General features: G+C 44.8%; 1 protein-coding gene across 1 annotated transcript in view; it reads right to left on the bottom strand.

The window, feature by feature from the left end:
- Positions 1-584: 584 nt before the first annotated feature.
- CRTAP (cartilage associated protein) overlaps positions 585-14,994 on the bottom strand; it is a 37,696-nt gene continuing 23,286 nt past the window's right edge. The window contains exons 5-7 of the mRNA XM_069561335.1: positions 9,455-9,600; positions 8,455-8,538; positions 585-1,550 (exon numbers count right to left, since the gene is read on the bottom strand). Of these exons, the coding sequence (XP_069417436.1) occupies positions 1,497-1,550; positions 8,455-8,538; positions 9,455-9,600 (284 nt within the window). The 3' untranslated portion in view covers positions 585-1,496. The remainder of the gene's footprint in view (positions 1,551-8,454; positions 8,539-9,454; positions 9,601-14,994) is intronic.

The raw sequence follows: 14,994 nt of genomic DNA, 5'->3' as shown, positions 1-14,994 counted from the left end.
CCTTCCACTCTGCCCATGCCCACGCCTCCCCTGGGCTGTGGGCTGTCCCGACGGCACAAGCGCATCCCCACCGCTGGACGCCGTATAAGCAGCCCGCTCTGCCTGGAAGGCTCTGTCCTGAGACCCACCTCCCCAGGTCTCTGCTCTGCTGTCATGCTCTCAGTGATGGCTTCCCTGACCACCCTATTTAAAACCCCAGAAGGGCATGAAAAGCCTGGGTCAACCCAGAGGGATAGGGTAGGGAGGGAAGCGGGAGGGGGGGTCAAGATGGAAGGACACATGCACCCATGGGTGATTCACGTCGATGGATGGCAAACACCACCACAATATTGTAAGGAAACGATCCTCCAATTAAAATAAATAAATTCAAAACAAAACAAAACACTGCAGCCTTGGGACTTCCCTGGGGGTTCACTGGTTAAGACATCACACTTCTAATGCCAGGGGTGTGATCGCTGGTGGGGGGACTAAGATCCCACATACAGGACCACCAAAAAATTAATGAAACAAACAACCCTGCAGCCTCATCTCCAAGCTTCCTTACCCCTCACTGCTTTTTCTCCATAGCAATGATCACCCTCCGAGGCCTTGTATATATTTATTCTTGTTTACCTGTGGTCTGTCTTTCCCTGTAGAATGTAGGCTCTGTGAGGACAGGTTTTTTTTTTTCCTTTCTGTTTTGCTGTGCAGTGTCTCCAGCGCCCAGATCGAGGCCTAGCACATAGTAGGTGCTCAATAAATATTTGTCGAAGACTGAGTGAAACTAGATCCTCTCTCCTCCCTTCCATTTCCAACTCTGAGACTAACGGCTGAGCACTGTCCTCAAAAGGGATCGACCGGCCGCTGGAAGCCTTCGGACACGCACAAGTATTAGGCAAAAGTCACATGTCTGTTCTCCACGCTGTTGCCCCAACTCCGTTCTCAATGGGTGCCAGCAATGATGCAGGTCAGATGGTGTGCAGACCATTATGAAGAGAAGCTTAGCCTTTGTCCTCAACATCTTTGCTGGATCAGGGGATGGGGAGAAAGGAAACCAAAATGGGGGAAAGCAGAAAGGCCAGAGTAGGTTTTTATAATTACCATATTTTAGGATTATTTTTCTTATTTAAAAAATAATACTGATTTTCTGGGGGGGAGGGGGAGCGGATTCCATGGAAAACTGTCCTTCTAACCAAAATGGTGAGAAAGGCAGGTATGAAAATGGAGAAGGCAGGTGTGAAGACGGGGAGGCAGGTGTGATCATGGGGAGGCGGGAATGACGATGGAGAGGCGGGTATGAAGATAGAGCGGCAGGTGTGAAAGGTTGGGGAGGCAGCTGTGGGCACGGGGAATGCAGGCTCACCCCTTGTTAGCTGTAGCAAGAGACGGGGGCTTCCCTTTCACTTCACAGAGAGAAGAGAAGGTTCTGAGGTATCAACAGCCTGGACTATTAGGAAAAGGAAGACAAAGAATTGTGTTTTCTGAACATGGAAGGAACAGCTCTCTGGCTTCTGGGGCTAGCTGGTCTCCTCCAACTCCAGCAGGTCATCCACGTATTCCAGGACCTCTCCCTGCAAGAGCAACAGGACACCTCTGTTAGGCAGCTACCTGACCTTCACAGTGTCGGTGAGCAGAGACTGTTTCCAAGAGGCCGCTGCCACCCGCCCCCGAGGCTGGAGCAGCCTTTTCCCTGCTGCCCTCGGGCCCAGAGGATCTTACTTCTTCTGGGGAGACATGGCTTCCACATCATGTGAACTTGGCGTCAAGTGCTCCAAGACCCCCACAGATGGTGTGTGAAGTGGGGGGCCCAGCACCTTCTGAAAGATCCTGCTTAGCACCCCCTTTTCTGTGCATCCCTCCCTCACCCTTACCCCTCTCCCAACAGCAGTTACCCCACAGGGAGACCTGTCTGTGCCCCTTCTGCCTTGATCACCAGACCATGAGCTTTTCAAGGGACCAGCACCTGGGCTCAGGTTCTTTCCCAGAGCCTGGCACACACAGGTCTCCGTAAACCTGCTAGAGGAAGGATGGCTGACTGCGTGGACACGTGTTATCCTGCTGCAGCTGAAGCCACCACGCACTTTCTTATCTTCTTTGCATTGGCTTCTCTCCCACAAAGCCCTTGGCCAACCCACAACCAAGCCCTTTACTGCACAGAAAGAGTGACTCACCAACAAGGCCCAGCTCCCATGCCCTGGGGTCAGCCCAGGCTGACCTGCATAGCTCCTCCTTTGCCCCTCAGCTCCTTTCCCAAGAGCGCTCCCTCAGTCAGCCACTCCAGCAAATTCTAATCTATTTCTTTGTCAACTACAAATGGGCACTCGCCGTGGGCACTTGCCATCTACCACCACAAGGATTAAGTCAGGTGCTGCTACAGCTACTGACCTTCAACACTCCCTGAAAGGAGTTCAGGGCGGAGAGCAGAAATGAAGCACTCTGTGCTCTAGGAAAGACCGGCAGACCAGGGCTTCAGATACTTAAGATTTTATGAGCCCAATTCTTATATCTCTTCGTTTCTAGAAAAGCACTAAAATCCTTCATGGTGACTAAAGACTAGCAGAAAGCTTCTGTGAAAAATACGTGCTAGATTGCATGTACTCCCAGCTCACCCAATAACATTTATACTGACCGTCCCTCTTGCTTCATTAGCGCAGTTTCTCAGCCATCTGAAATGCTGTCGCCCAGGTTATAGTCCTCATTTTGCCCCCAACAAAACTTAACTCTCAACTCTAATGCTGTGCAGTTTTAAAAAGTTAATACCTTTTAGACTTTCCCAGAGCAAACAATTATCCGAACCTGAAACCTGAAACATCTTGTTGCAGTTTATAAACTTTCTGAAATGGTAACAGGGCCTCTGCCAAATTTTTAACCAGTGTGCAAACTTCCAGATGTTCTTACACACATTTCAAGCCCAGAAAGCTATGAAGAACAATACCACAGATATCAGTAGACTGTATTGATGCTTTGTTTCAAGGCAGCATTTGGTCCTTTGAAACTTTTAAGGCTTAACTAAGAATTTTATTGTGTTAGTTACAGTTTATTTCAAATAAATGATGACTTGCCATCATTTGATATATAATTAAAAAAAACAGGTCATTCTTTAGAAATTATTTCACAATTCTAAAGCCTTGATTAATAACCTAATTACTCTGGGATCTTCAGTGGAGCCCTGTTATCTTGAGAGCACCAAGTTCAAGAATCCTAGGAACTGTAAAGCCTGGAAGAAACCCAGTCAGTTCACCAGATGGTTACTAGGCAGCTGTGTGACTTTCAGTAAGTCACGCTACCTTTCTGAGTTTGTTTCCTCATCTGTGACATGAAAGAACTTTACTGTCTCATAAAGGGGCTCTTCTTGTTCTAATACTTGTGATTTTTCTAGGTCTGCTCACAGATAAACATGATCTTACGCACAGAAACTCCTGAGGAATACACACACAACAAAAAAAGATTAGAACTGATAAACAAGTTCAATAAGTTTGCAAGATTACACTATCAATATACAAAAACCAACAGTATGTCTATATACTACCAAGACACAACTAGAAACTTAAAAAAAAAAAAAAAGGAAAACAGTTCCATTTACAACAGGGCTTCCCTGGTAGCTCAGCTGGTAAAGAATCTGCCTGCAGTTCAGGAGACCTGGATTTGATTCCTGGGTTGGGAAGATCTGCTGGAGAAGGGATAGGCTACCCACTCCAGTATTCTTGGGTTTTCCTGGTGGCTCAGCTGGTGAAGAATCTGCCTGTAATGCAGGAGACCTGGATTCAATCCCTGGGTTGGGAAGATCCCCTGGAGAAAGGAATGGCTACCCACCCCAGTATTCTGGCCTGGAGAATTCCACGGACTGTATAGTCCATGGGGTCACAAAGAGTCAGCCATGACCGAGCAACTTTCACTTCACTTCCATTTGAAACAGCATCTAGAATAACAAAATTTGAGAAAACTTTATTGAAGGAAGTTATTTTCCAGGCAAGACTACTGGAGTGGATTGCCATTTCCTTCCCAACTCAGGGATCAAACCCGGCTCTCCTGCACTGTAGGCAGATTCTTTACCACCTGAGCTACCAGGGAAGCTCCTCAAAGGAAGTTAAAGAAGACCTAAATAAAGAGAAAGCTATCCCATGTTCATAGATCAGAATATTTGATATTGTTACAATGTCAACTGTACCCAAAACAATTTTCAGATTCAGCACAATTCCTATCAAAATCCAAGCTGCTTTTGGAGAAACTGGCAAACTGATCCCATATCTCATATGGAAATGGAAGGGACCCAGAACAGCCAACACAATCTGAAAAAAGAAAATGAAGTTGGAAGACTCACGTTATCCAATGTCAAAATGTAATACAAAGCTATAGCATTTAAATCAGTGCAGTACCGAACTTCCCTGCTGGGCCAGTGGTTAAGAATCTGCCCGCTAATGCAGCAGACAAGGGTTTGATTCCTGGTCCAGGAAGACCCCACATGCTGCAGAGCAACTAAGCCTGTGCACCACAACTTCTGAAGCCCACAAGCCTAGAGTCCGTGCTCCGCAACAAGAGAAGCCTGTTCACCGCAACTAGGGTAGCCCCTGCTTGCTGCAACTCGGGAAAGCCCACACACAGCAACAAACTCAGTGCAGCCAAAATTAAATAAATAAAATCTAGAATACATACATAAATTAATGGGTTACATTGAAAAAAAAAAACAATAAAAACAAAAAGTGCAGTACCAGCATAAGGATAGAAGTCTAGATCAACAGAATAGAATGGAGAGTCCAGAAATGAATCTTCACATTTAACATCAATTGATTTTCCTATGAAGGTACCCAGACAGCTGAACAGGGAGAGTCTTTTCAATAAACGGTGCTGGAACAACAGCATTTCCACATGCAAAAAAAATGAAATTGGACCACTGCCTCATATCATATAGAAAATTAACAAAAAGTGGATTATAGATAAAAATGAAAGTTAAAACTATAAAAACTTTAGGAAAAAAACACAGTATATTTTAGTGATCTTGGATGAGTTTCTTAGATATGACACCAAAACACAAGTAACAAGAAAAAAATTGGTAAGTTGGGTTTCATAAACATCTAAAACATTTGAGCTTCAAGAGTAAAGTGAAAAGATAACCAACAGATTGAGAGAAAATCTTTGCAATTAATGTATCTGACAGGGAACTTTATAAACAGAATATATAAAGAACTCTCACAACTCAAAATGAAAAGACAAATAACCCAATTTGAAAATGGGCAAAGGAAAACAAAAACACTCCTCTCTCAAAAAAAAAGTGGGCAAAAGGTTTGAATAGAATCAACACTTCTCCAAAGAAATATACAAATGGTTAGTAAGCATGCGAAAAGATGCTCAACATCATTAGTCAACAGGGAAATGCAAATGACAACCGCAATGAGGTACCACGCCACACCTACTTCACACCTCTAATAAAAAAGACAGACACACACTCAAAAACAGACAGATGCTACAAATGGTGATGAAGATGAAGCAGATTAGAACTTTCCTACATTTGTTGGTGGGAAATCCAAAATGGGTCAGCCACTTTGGAAAACAGTCTGGAAGGCAGTTCCTTAACAAGATAAACACAGAGTTATCATGGGACCCAGCCATTCCACTTTTAAGTATAAGAGAATGGAAAATTCTTACCCAAACAAAAATCTGTACACAAATGTACACAGTATCATTATTCAAAGTACCAAAGAGTGGAAACAACCCAAATATCCATCAGTCAAAGAATAAACACCACGTGGCACGGCCACACAGCAGAATAGTATTCAGCAATGAAAAGGAATTTTTTCATGTAACGTGATCCATGTTACAACATAGCTAAACTTGGAAAACATACTCAGTGAAAAGGAGCTAATCGCAAAAAGCAAAATCCATTTGATTCCACTCATAGGAAATGTCCAGAACAGGCAGATTCAGAGACAGAGAGAAGGTTAGTGCTTGCCAGAGGCTGGGGGCACAGGCTGTGTGGACAGAGGGGAAAGAATGTAAGGTGACGACTAATAGGTTTCGGCTTTCATTTGGGTGAGGAAAATGTTCTCAAATCTGATAGTAGCATGAATGTACAACTTTATGAATACACTAAAAGCCACTGAATTGTACACTTTAGAAAGGAAAATTGTATGGTATGTGAGTAGTATGTCACATACCAGTTTTCTGTTCTAGAAAAATGTAACAAGGGAAACCGCTCATATCAATGCTAAATGGAAAAGCTCTGATATATAATTACCATTAGGTTTATGGTGAATATATTAATATATTGGAAATATATGGAAAACTTGGAAGTATAAACACCAAAATCTCAATAGTAGTTTTGCCTTTAGATAATCAGGAACCCAATCCATCCCCATTTTCCCGAATATATTTTTCTCTACTTCTTAAACCACAGCGGCCAAGCTAGTTTGTGTCTGGCCTGTGTTCCTTCCTTTTCAGCATCCTTGTGATCTTATTCCAGGATCTGCCTCCAGAGAACCCAACCCAAGACACAAGGCATGTGCGTCACTTCCTACTCTGTAAAGCACTTCCATGTCCAAAGTGGTATTTTCTTCTTCCAACCCTGCCAGGTCAACGTTATCAGCTGCATTTTCCACAAAAGAATTGAGGCTCAGGGCAGCTAAATGCATGGCAATGGTCCATTCAACTCATGTGAATTTGTCCACAAAAAACAAATTTCATGATGCCATTTTACTTACAGGTGCTTCACTGAAAACTGGGGCAGAGGAAAGAGCAGACGTGGAGGCTCGGGGCTCTGGGTCTGGCCGAGCAGCTTCCAGACTTTCCTGTTCCCTGGGGTTCCTCTTCTATGAAGTGAAGGGTCAGCTGAGAACAAGGCCTCAGCTGTCTTCCAACTCTGAAGGATGGCGAGTCCTCAGCTGTCTCAGAAAGAATTCCATGGTCTGTTCCAAACACATCTCTCTAAATGCTACCCCTGCATGCATGCTCGGTCAGTCGTGTTCGACTTTTTGCGAACTGTAGCTCTCCAGCTCCTCTGTCCATGGGATTCCCCAGGCAAGAATACTGGAATGGGTTGTCATGTCCTCCTCTAGAGAATCTTCCCAACCCAGGGATTGAACCTGCATCTCTTACATCTCCTGCACTGGCAGGCAGGGTCTTTACCACAAGTGCCACCTGGGAAGCCCAAACGCTAACCCTGATGATGGCTTTGCTGTGACTAGACTGCCCCAACACAGAATGACTGCCCCATAACCAGCAGAGTCTCCATCAGTAAAGGAATCGGCTGAGTAAGACTTAATCAGGAATTTCAAGAAAATCCCAGAGAAGGATAAAATGCTTCACTCATTAAACACACACACACACACACACACACACACACAAACTGACAGAAAAATTGGGATGTGGGTTTCCCAGAGTCTTCAGAGTGCTGAGTAATTGAATATTCTATTCTTATAAAGTTAAAAAATGAAGCTTGTTGCTCAGACACAAAAAGGAATGCAATTATGCCATTTGCAGAGACATGAATGGATGTAGAGATTTTCATACTAAGTGAAGTCAGAAAGAAAAAAACAAATATCATATATTAATTTATGTATGTGGAATCTAAAAAATGGTACAGATGAACCTATTTGCAAAGCAGAAATAGAAACACAGACATAAAGAACAAAGGTACAGACACCAAGGGGGAAAGGGCCAGGTGGGAGGAATTGGGAGGTTGAGATTGACATATATATACTATTGAGACTACGTATAAAATAGATAACTAATGAGAACCAGCTGTATAGCACAGGGAACTCAATGCTTTCTGGTGACCTAAATGGGCAGGAAATCCAAAAAAGAGAGGATAAATGTATATATATGGCTGATTCACTTTGCTGTACAGCAGAAACTAACTCAACACTGTAAAGCAACTATATTCCAGTACAAATTAAAAAAAAAAAACAATGCCTGGGAGCTTCCCTGGTGGCTCAGTGGTAACGAATCCGCCTGCCAATGCAGGAGACATGGGTTTGATCCCTGATCCAGGAAGATCCCACATGTCATGGAACAACTAAGCCTGTGTGCCACAACTATGAAGCCCGTGCTCTAGAGCCCCAGAGCCTCCACTACTAAGCCCACTTGTCCTAGAACTCATGCTCCAATACAAGAGAGGCCACCACAGGGAGAAGCCTGCTCACCACAACTAGAGAAAAGCCGACACAGCAACGAAGGTCCAGCACAGCCTCAAATAAATAAACAAACAAATAAAACAAAAACGATGCCTGGACGGCTCCTATGACCGTGACTACAGCATGGCTCTGAACTCTGCCAGGAAACGTGGTGCTTCAGCCTGGGTTTCCTAGAAGCCCTTCTTGTCCAGGTCAGTCCACTGACGCGTTAAAACACTCACAGAAACCGTGTTTCCCAAGGCCTCTTCTGGGTCTCATTTCAGGAATGACGGGGCCTCCCAGTGATTTTTAACAAAGATGTAAAGAATATTTTGTCTCAGTCAGTCGTGTGCTAAACATGAAAGCTCACCTCATCGTCATCCATGAGATTTTCCTTAGCAAAGTCATACAGCTCTTTCTGGAGCATGGTCACGTTAAAGAACTGGACTGCTTCCTGTTCAGACACAAACAGAGAACAGTGTTTACAACCAACCACTTAACAGGAAAACTGGGGTGCAGAGGGAACAAGGGGTTGGGGTTTCTCTGGTGAGGGGATGATGAAAATATGCAAAATTAAATAGTGGCAACAGCCACACAGCGCTGTGATTATGCAAAAACCTCTGAATTGTGCACTTAGAATGCATGAGCTTTCAACTATATGAATTATATCTCAATTTGAAAAACAGTGGCCAATCCCAAGTGAATGAAAGAGAAATGTGTGTGTGTGTGTCTGAACAGTGAGGTTGAAGGAAGATGTATGTACAGAAAACCAGGACAGCCAGCACAAATCTCAATGAAAATACAACTTACGGGCACATGAGAAAAGATCCTCTGAAAGTGATAAATAATCCACAAGTTTCCCTGAACACGTGCAAAACTGTGTGTGTGCATCAAAAGAATGAAATGATGATCCATCCATAAACAACCCTGCCATAGAGTTATTAATTATGAAAAAAATATATATATGGCATGAGAGTAACAAGGGAAGCATTCATGATGAAATTCTTAGAACACACAAAGCAAGTTGTAAAACAGTATGTAGGACCCCATTCTTATAAAAATAAAGAATTACATGCTGCATATACGCCACACATACAGCTTTACCACAGCATGAGACAGAGAAAACCTAAAATCAAGAGGCAGTGTCAATTCCTAACTGAAATGTTTCTGCAATGCTTGAAATTTCAGGAGAGTGTGCGGATTTAGAAAAGAGAACAAAGGGGTAAAGTGTTAAAAGACAAAAAAGCGACAGAAGCAAGCTGAGATTCCCTTGTTTCTGAAATAGCCCTTCTCTTCAGGTGCCAAGCTGTCTCCCGGAAGTGAGATGAAGACGAGAGCGGAAACGCGAGGCCCGGTGCGCAGGCGCTCACCGGTCTGGGCTGGAAATGCTCGTCCGCCAGCGCCCACTTGTCCCTGTGGTACTGATAGTACACCAGGTTCTGCTGCATGACCTTGTCGCTCTGGTCAAAGAGTAGGTAGCTGACCGCACAAGGTGCCGCATTCTTCAGGTCGTTCACTGTGGGCGGAAGAGAAAAAACAGGAACAGGAAGTCAGCCAGCCTCTCAGAAGAACAGTTCTCCGGGGAAGAACAGCTTCCAGGAGAAAAAGATCACCAACAAGCCCCCTCTCCAAGCCCCTCCGACGGAACTCCTGCAATGACGAAAAAAACCCCAAAACTCAGCAATGAACGGGCCGTAGACAGGATCTCCAGGGAAAAGTGGAATCCATTTGTGAAAACGACAGGAGTTCCTCGGTACACAGAGGCCAAGGCAGAAGTAACGAATCAATCCCCGTCAGGCCACCGTGACCTGGGCTGGTGTCACATCCCTGGGGCCTGAGCAGGCCTGCGTCTGGAGGCTCAACTCTCACGGGTCTGACGGAGGATGTGCAAGCAAATGAGCCCCCTTGGACCTGTACTGCCCGCTCCCCTCTTGATGGGACCACAATCTCCAAAGCCAGGCAGGCCCACAAAAAGCCACAAGAAGCCCAGGGCACCCAAAGATCTGTGGATCCTCCCGGGCTGGAAGAGCTTCATAAAGTCACCTGGTCTCCCCTCCTCGCGTCCTGGTGTTGGGTTCCCACCTCCACCCTCCTTCCTGACAGTCGCCCCCACTTACGGAGGAGGTGCTCCCTCAGCAGAATGGTTTTCCAGGTGCTGAGATTTCTCCATGGGGGGAAAGGGAAAGGGAAGAAGGAATGAAACACCGTACCCTGGGCGTTTCTTCTGGCACATTCCCCTCTCCTTGACAACCCAGGAACAGGACTTCCCTAAGGCTCTGTCTGCCCAGGTAACCAGATCTGGGTGTGAAGTCAGATCTGTCACCTTGTGGCCTTTTCCCATAACTACAACTTTAAAACCCCCACTTAAGGCCATTTCCTGTTCATCAACTCTGCAAGGACTGGAAATGACACCTACCTTCAAGAAATGTACTGCAGTAGGCTATGAAAAGATATTCAACACTGGGCCGACTTTCAAAATGCCAACTTCAAAAGGTAAATTTCATTCATACTGTTTTTTTAGAAGTAATGGAAGAGCTGCTCCACATGACTCAGTTCAGTTCAGTCACTCAGTCATGTCTGAGTCTTTGCGACCCCATGGACTGCAGCGTGTCTGGCTTCCCTATCCATCATCAACTCCCGGAGACTGCTCAGACTCATGACTACTATTGTATGTATGTGACATATATCCATATGACTACTGTTAGAGAAATGCAAATCAAAAATGCAAGGAGGAATCACCCCACACCCGTCAGCATGGCCATCCGCAAATGGTCTGTATACAGACAACAAACGCAGAGGCAGAGTGCAGCAAAGGGAATCCTCCAACCAGGTTGTTGCGAATGTAAATTGGGTATCAGCCACTCTGGAGAACAGTGTGGAAGTTCATTAAACAAACTAACAACAGAGCTAGCATATGATTGGGCCACCCCAGTCCTGGGCATGTAACTGGAGAAAACCAGAACTCCAAGAGACAAGCGCACCCCAGCACTTAGTGCAGCCCTGATTACAACAGGCAAGACAGGGAAGTCACCACAGTGTCCATCGACAGATGAACGGAAAAAGAAGAGATGCCACATGTTTACAACAGAATATTACTCAGCCATACAAAGGATGAAATGATGCCACTGGCCGCCACACTGACAGACCCAGACATGATCAGATCAAGTGAAGTAAGTCAGACTGGGAAAGACAAATGGTATACGAGATCACTTAGATTTGGAATCTAGAAAATAATAATTCATTTATGCAACAAAAGGAGACTCACAGAGTTGGAAAACAAACTTATGATCCACAAAGGGGAAATTAGGGCAGAAGAGATGAATTAGGAGGTTAAGACTAACGGATGCACTCTTTTATATATAATAAACAGATAATCGAGAGGGACCTACTATACACCACAGGGAACTCCGTGAAACACGGTGTAAAACTACCGGGAAAGGATCTGAAAAACAATACATCCATGTGTGTGCATAACTGAACCAATTTGCTGTACACCTCCAACAAACACTATAGTATAAATCAGTTCTATTTCAGTTATATTTAAAGTTTTTAAAAATTACATAAAAAGCAATGCCTACCATATTGCCCTCAGGTCATGGGGACCTGGGCAGGTGTCCCATCCTAGCACCCTGAGAGGCTTGGGTCTCAAGACTGGACTCTCACGGGGCTGAGGGAGCTAGGGACTACATGCCGTCAAAGCAGAGCCCCTTGCACCTGTAAGGACTGGTCCCCTCAGGATGGGACCACAATCTCCAGATGCAGGCGGGCCCTTCAGAAGCTACATGAAGCCCGGAGCATCCAAAGACTGGTGGGCCCTCAGGCTGGAAGAGCTTCCAGAAGCCAGCAGGTCTCTTGGACGTGTCCTGGTGAGGGAACTCATCACCAGCCTCGGACGACATCACCCTCAGCAGAGTGGTTTTGCAGGGGCTGGGATTTGTCTGTGGGGAGAAGGGGTAAAGGAATGAGACACAGGCCCCTGGGCCTTTGTCCTGGCACCTTCTGCTCCCTTGACAACCCAGGAATTGACTGGCTTTCCTGAGGTTTTGGCTGCCCAGGTGATCAGACCTGGGTGTGAGGAAGTCCTCCTGCCTTGTGGCTGTTTCTTATCACTACAACTTTAAAACCAAGGTTTATGGACTCTTCGCCTTCAATAACCCTGCTGGGCTGCAAATGACACCTGCCCTCAAGAAATGCCCGAGGGTAGGCCACAGGAGAAAAAGTCAAAACAAGGTCGCCTTTCAAGAAGCCTGCTTCAAAATGTAAATTTTACTCATACTGTTTGAGACAAAGTATGAAAAAGATGCTCTCAATGGCTATTACTAGACAAATGTCAATCAGAACTACAAGGAGGTATTAACTTGCACCAGTCAGAATGGTCATCAGGAAAATGTCTACAAACGTAAATGCGGAGACAGGGTGGAGCAAAGGAAGCCCTCCTACAATGTTCTTGTGAATTTAAATCTCCAGGAACTCTGGAGAACATCGTGAGGCTTTTGAAAACTACTGAATAAAAATAGAGTGGGCATATGATTTGGCCACCCCACTCCTGTACAAGTGGAGAAAACGGAATTTCAAAAAACACGTGCATCCCAACATTCGGTGCAGCACTGCTTATAACACCCAGGAATGGAAGCCACAGCAGTGCCCATCGTTAGATGAACAGAAAATGATGTGGCCCAGGTATACAATGGAGTAGTACTCAGCCATAAGGAAGGATGAAATGATGCCGTTGGCAGCCACCTGGATGGTGCTAGACACCTGGATGGACCTAACTCGGACTGAGAAAGACAAATATTGTATGAGATCACTTACAGTTGGAACCCAAAAACTGATACAAATAATTTATGTAACACGAGGAGACTCACAGGTTCAGAACCAATGTATGATTCTATAAGGGGAAACTGGAGTGGGAGGAATGAAGTAGGAGGTTAGGATTGACAGATACACTCTCATATACATAATATAGAAAATTAAAAAGGACCTCCTGAACAGCACAGGGAATTGTGAAACACGCTAACAACCCAGAAGGGAAAAGGATCCAAAACACAATACATCTATGTGTGTGCATCATTGAACCAATTTGCTGGACACCTCAAACAACATTCTCCTTGACAGCCCAAGAACTGACTTTCCTGACGCTCTGGTTGCCCAGGTGACCAGACCTGCACATGAAGTGGTGCTGCCTCCTTGTGGTCATTTCTCTTTACTACACCTTTAAAACAGGCTTTTATGCGCACTGTTAAGTGGGCTTTAGGAAGCATCACTACGAACAAAGCTACTGGAGGTGATGGAATTCCAGTTAAGCTACTTCAAATCCTAAAAGATGATGCTGTGAAAGTGCTGCACTCAATACGCCAGCAAATCTGGAAATCTCAGCAGTGGCCATAGGACTGGAAAAGGTCAGTTTTCATTCCAGTCCCAAAGAAAGAACGCCAAAGAGTGTTCAAACTACCACTCAATTGCACTCATTTTACACGCTAGCAAAGTAATAGTAAAAATTCTCCAAGCCAGGCTTCAACAGTATGTGAACTGAGAATTTCCAGATATTCAAGCTGGATTTAGAAAAGGCAGAGGAACCAGAGATCAAATTCCCAACATCCGTTGGATCACAGAAAAAAACAAGAGAGTTCCAGAAAAACATCTACTTTTGCTTCATGGACTACGCCAAAGCCTTTGACTGTACGGATCACAACAAACTGGAAAATCCTTCAAGAGACGGGAATACCAAACCACCTCACCTGCCTCCTGAGAAATCTGTATGCAGGTTGAGAAGCAACAGTTAGAACCACACATGGAACACAGACTGGTTCCAAACTGGGAAAAGAGTATGTCAAAGCTGTATTGTCACCCTGCTTGTTTAACTTATATGCAGAGTACATCATACAAAACGCCAGTCTGGATGAAGCACAAGCTGGAATCAAGATTACGGGGAGAAATATCAATAACCTCAGATATACAGATGACACCACCCTTATGGCAGAAAGTGAAGAGGAACTAAAGAGCCTCTTGATGAAAGTGAAAGAGGAGAGTGAAAAAGCTGGCTTAAATCTCAACATTCAAAAAACTAAGATCATGGCATCCAGTCCCATCACTTCATGGCAAACAGATAGGGAAACAATGGGAACAGTGAAAGACTTTATTTTGGGGGGCTCCCAAATCACTGCAAGTGGTAACTGCAGCCATGAAATTAAAAGATGCTTGCTCCTTGGGAGGAAAGCTATGACCAACCTAGACAGCGTATTAAAAAGCAGAGACATCACTTTGCTGACAAAGGTCCGTCTAGTCAAAGCTATGGTTTTTCCAGTAGTCATGGATGGATGTGAGAGTTGGACCATAAAGAAAGCTGAGTGCCGAAGAATTAATGCTTTTGAACTGTGGTATTGGAGAAGACTCCTGAGAGTCCCTTGGACTGCAAGAGGCTCAAACAAGTCAATCCTAAAGGAAATCCACTCTGAATATTCATTGAAAGGACTGATGCTGAAGCTGAAGCTCCAATCCTTTGGCCACCTGATGCAAAGAACTGACTCACTGGAAAAGACCCTGATGCTGGGAAAGACTGAAGGCAGGAGGAGAAGGGGACGACAGAGGACAAGATGGTCAGATGGCATCACTGACTTGATGGACATGAGTCTGAGCAAGCTCCGGAAGTTGGTGATGGACAGGGAAGCCTAGCGTGCTGCAGTCCATGGAGTCGCAGAGAATTGGACATGACTGAGCAACTGAACTGAACTTGCCTTCAAAACTCCTGCAGGGCTGGAAATAACACCTGCCTTCAAGAAATGCCCCAGGGAAGGTCAAGAAAAAAAAATTTCAAATAGGGCCAACTTTTAAGAAGCCAAGTTAAAGATGTAAATTTCAATCACACTGTTTGAAAAGAGAAAACAGAAAGACAGTGGTTAAAGTGCCCCAC

The sequence above is a fragment of the Ovis canadensis genome, chromosome 19 (genome assembly GCF_042477335.2).
Source record: "Ovis canadensis isolate MfBH-ARS-UI-01 breed Bighorn chromosome 19, ARS-UI_OviCan_v2, whole genome shotgun sequence".
NCBI lineage: Eukaryota > Metazoa > Chordata > Mammalia > Artiodactyla > Bovidae > Ovis > Ovis canadensis.
The sequence above is the reverse complement of the archived record's forward strand: the minus strand, read 5'-3'. Positions and strand labels throughout refer to the sequence as shown.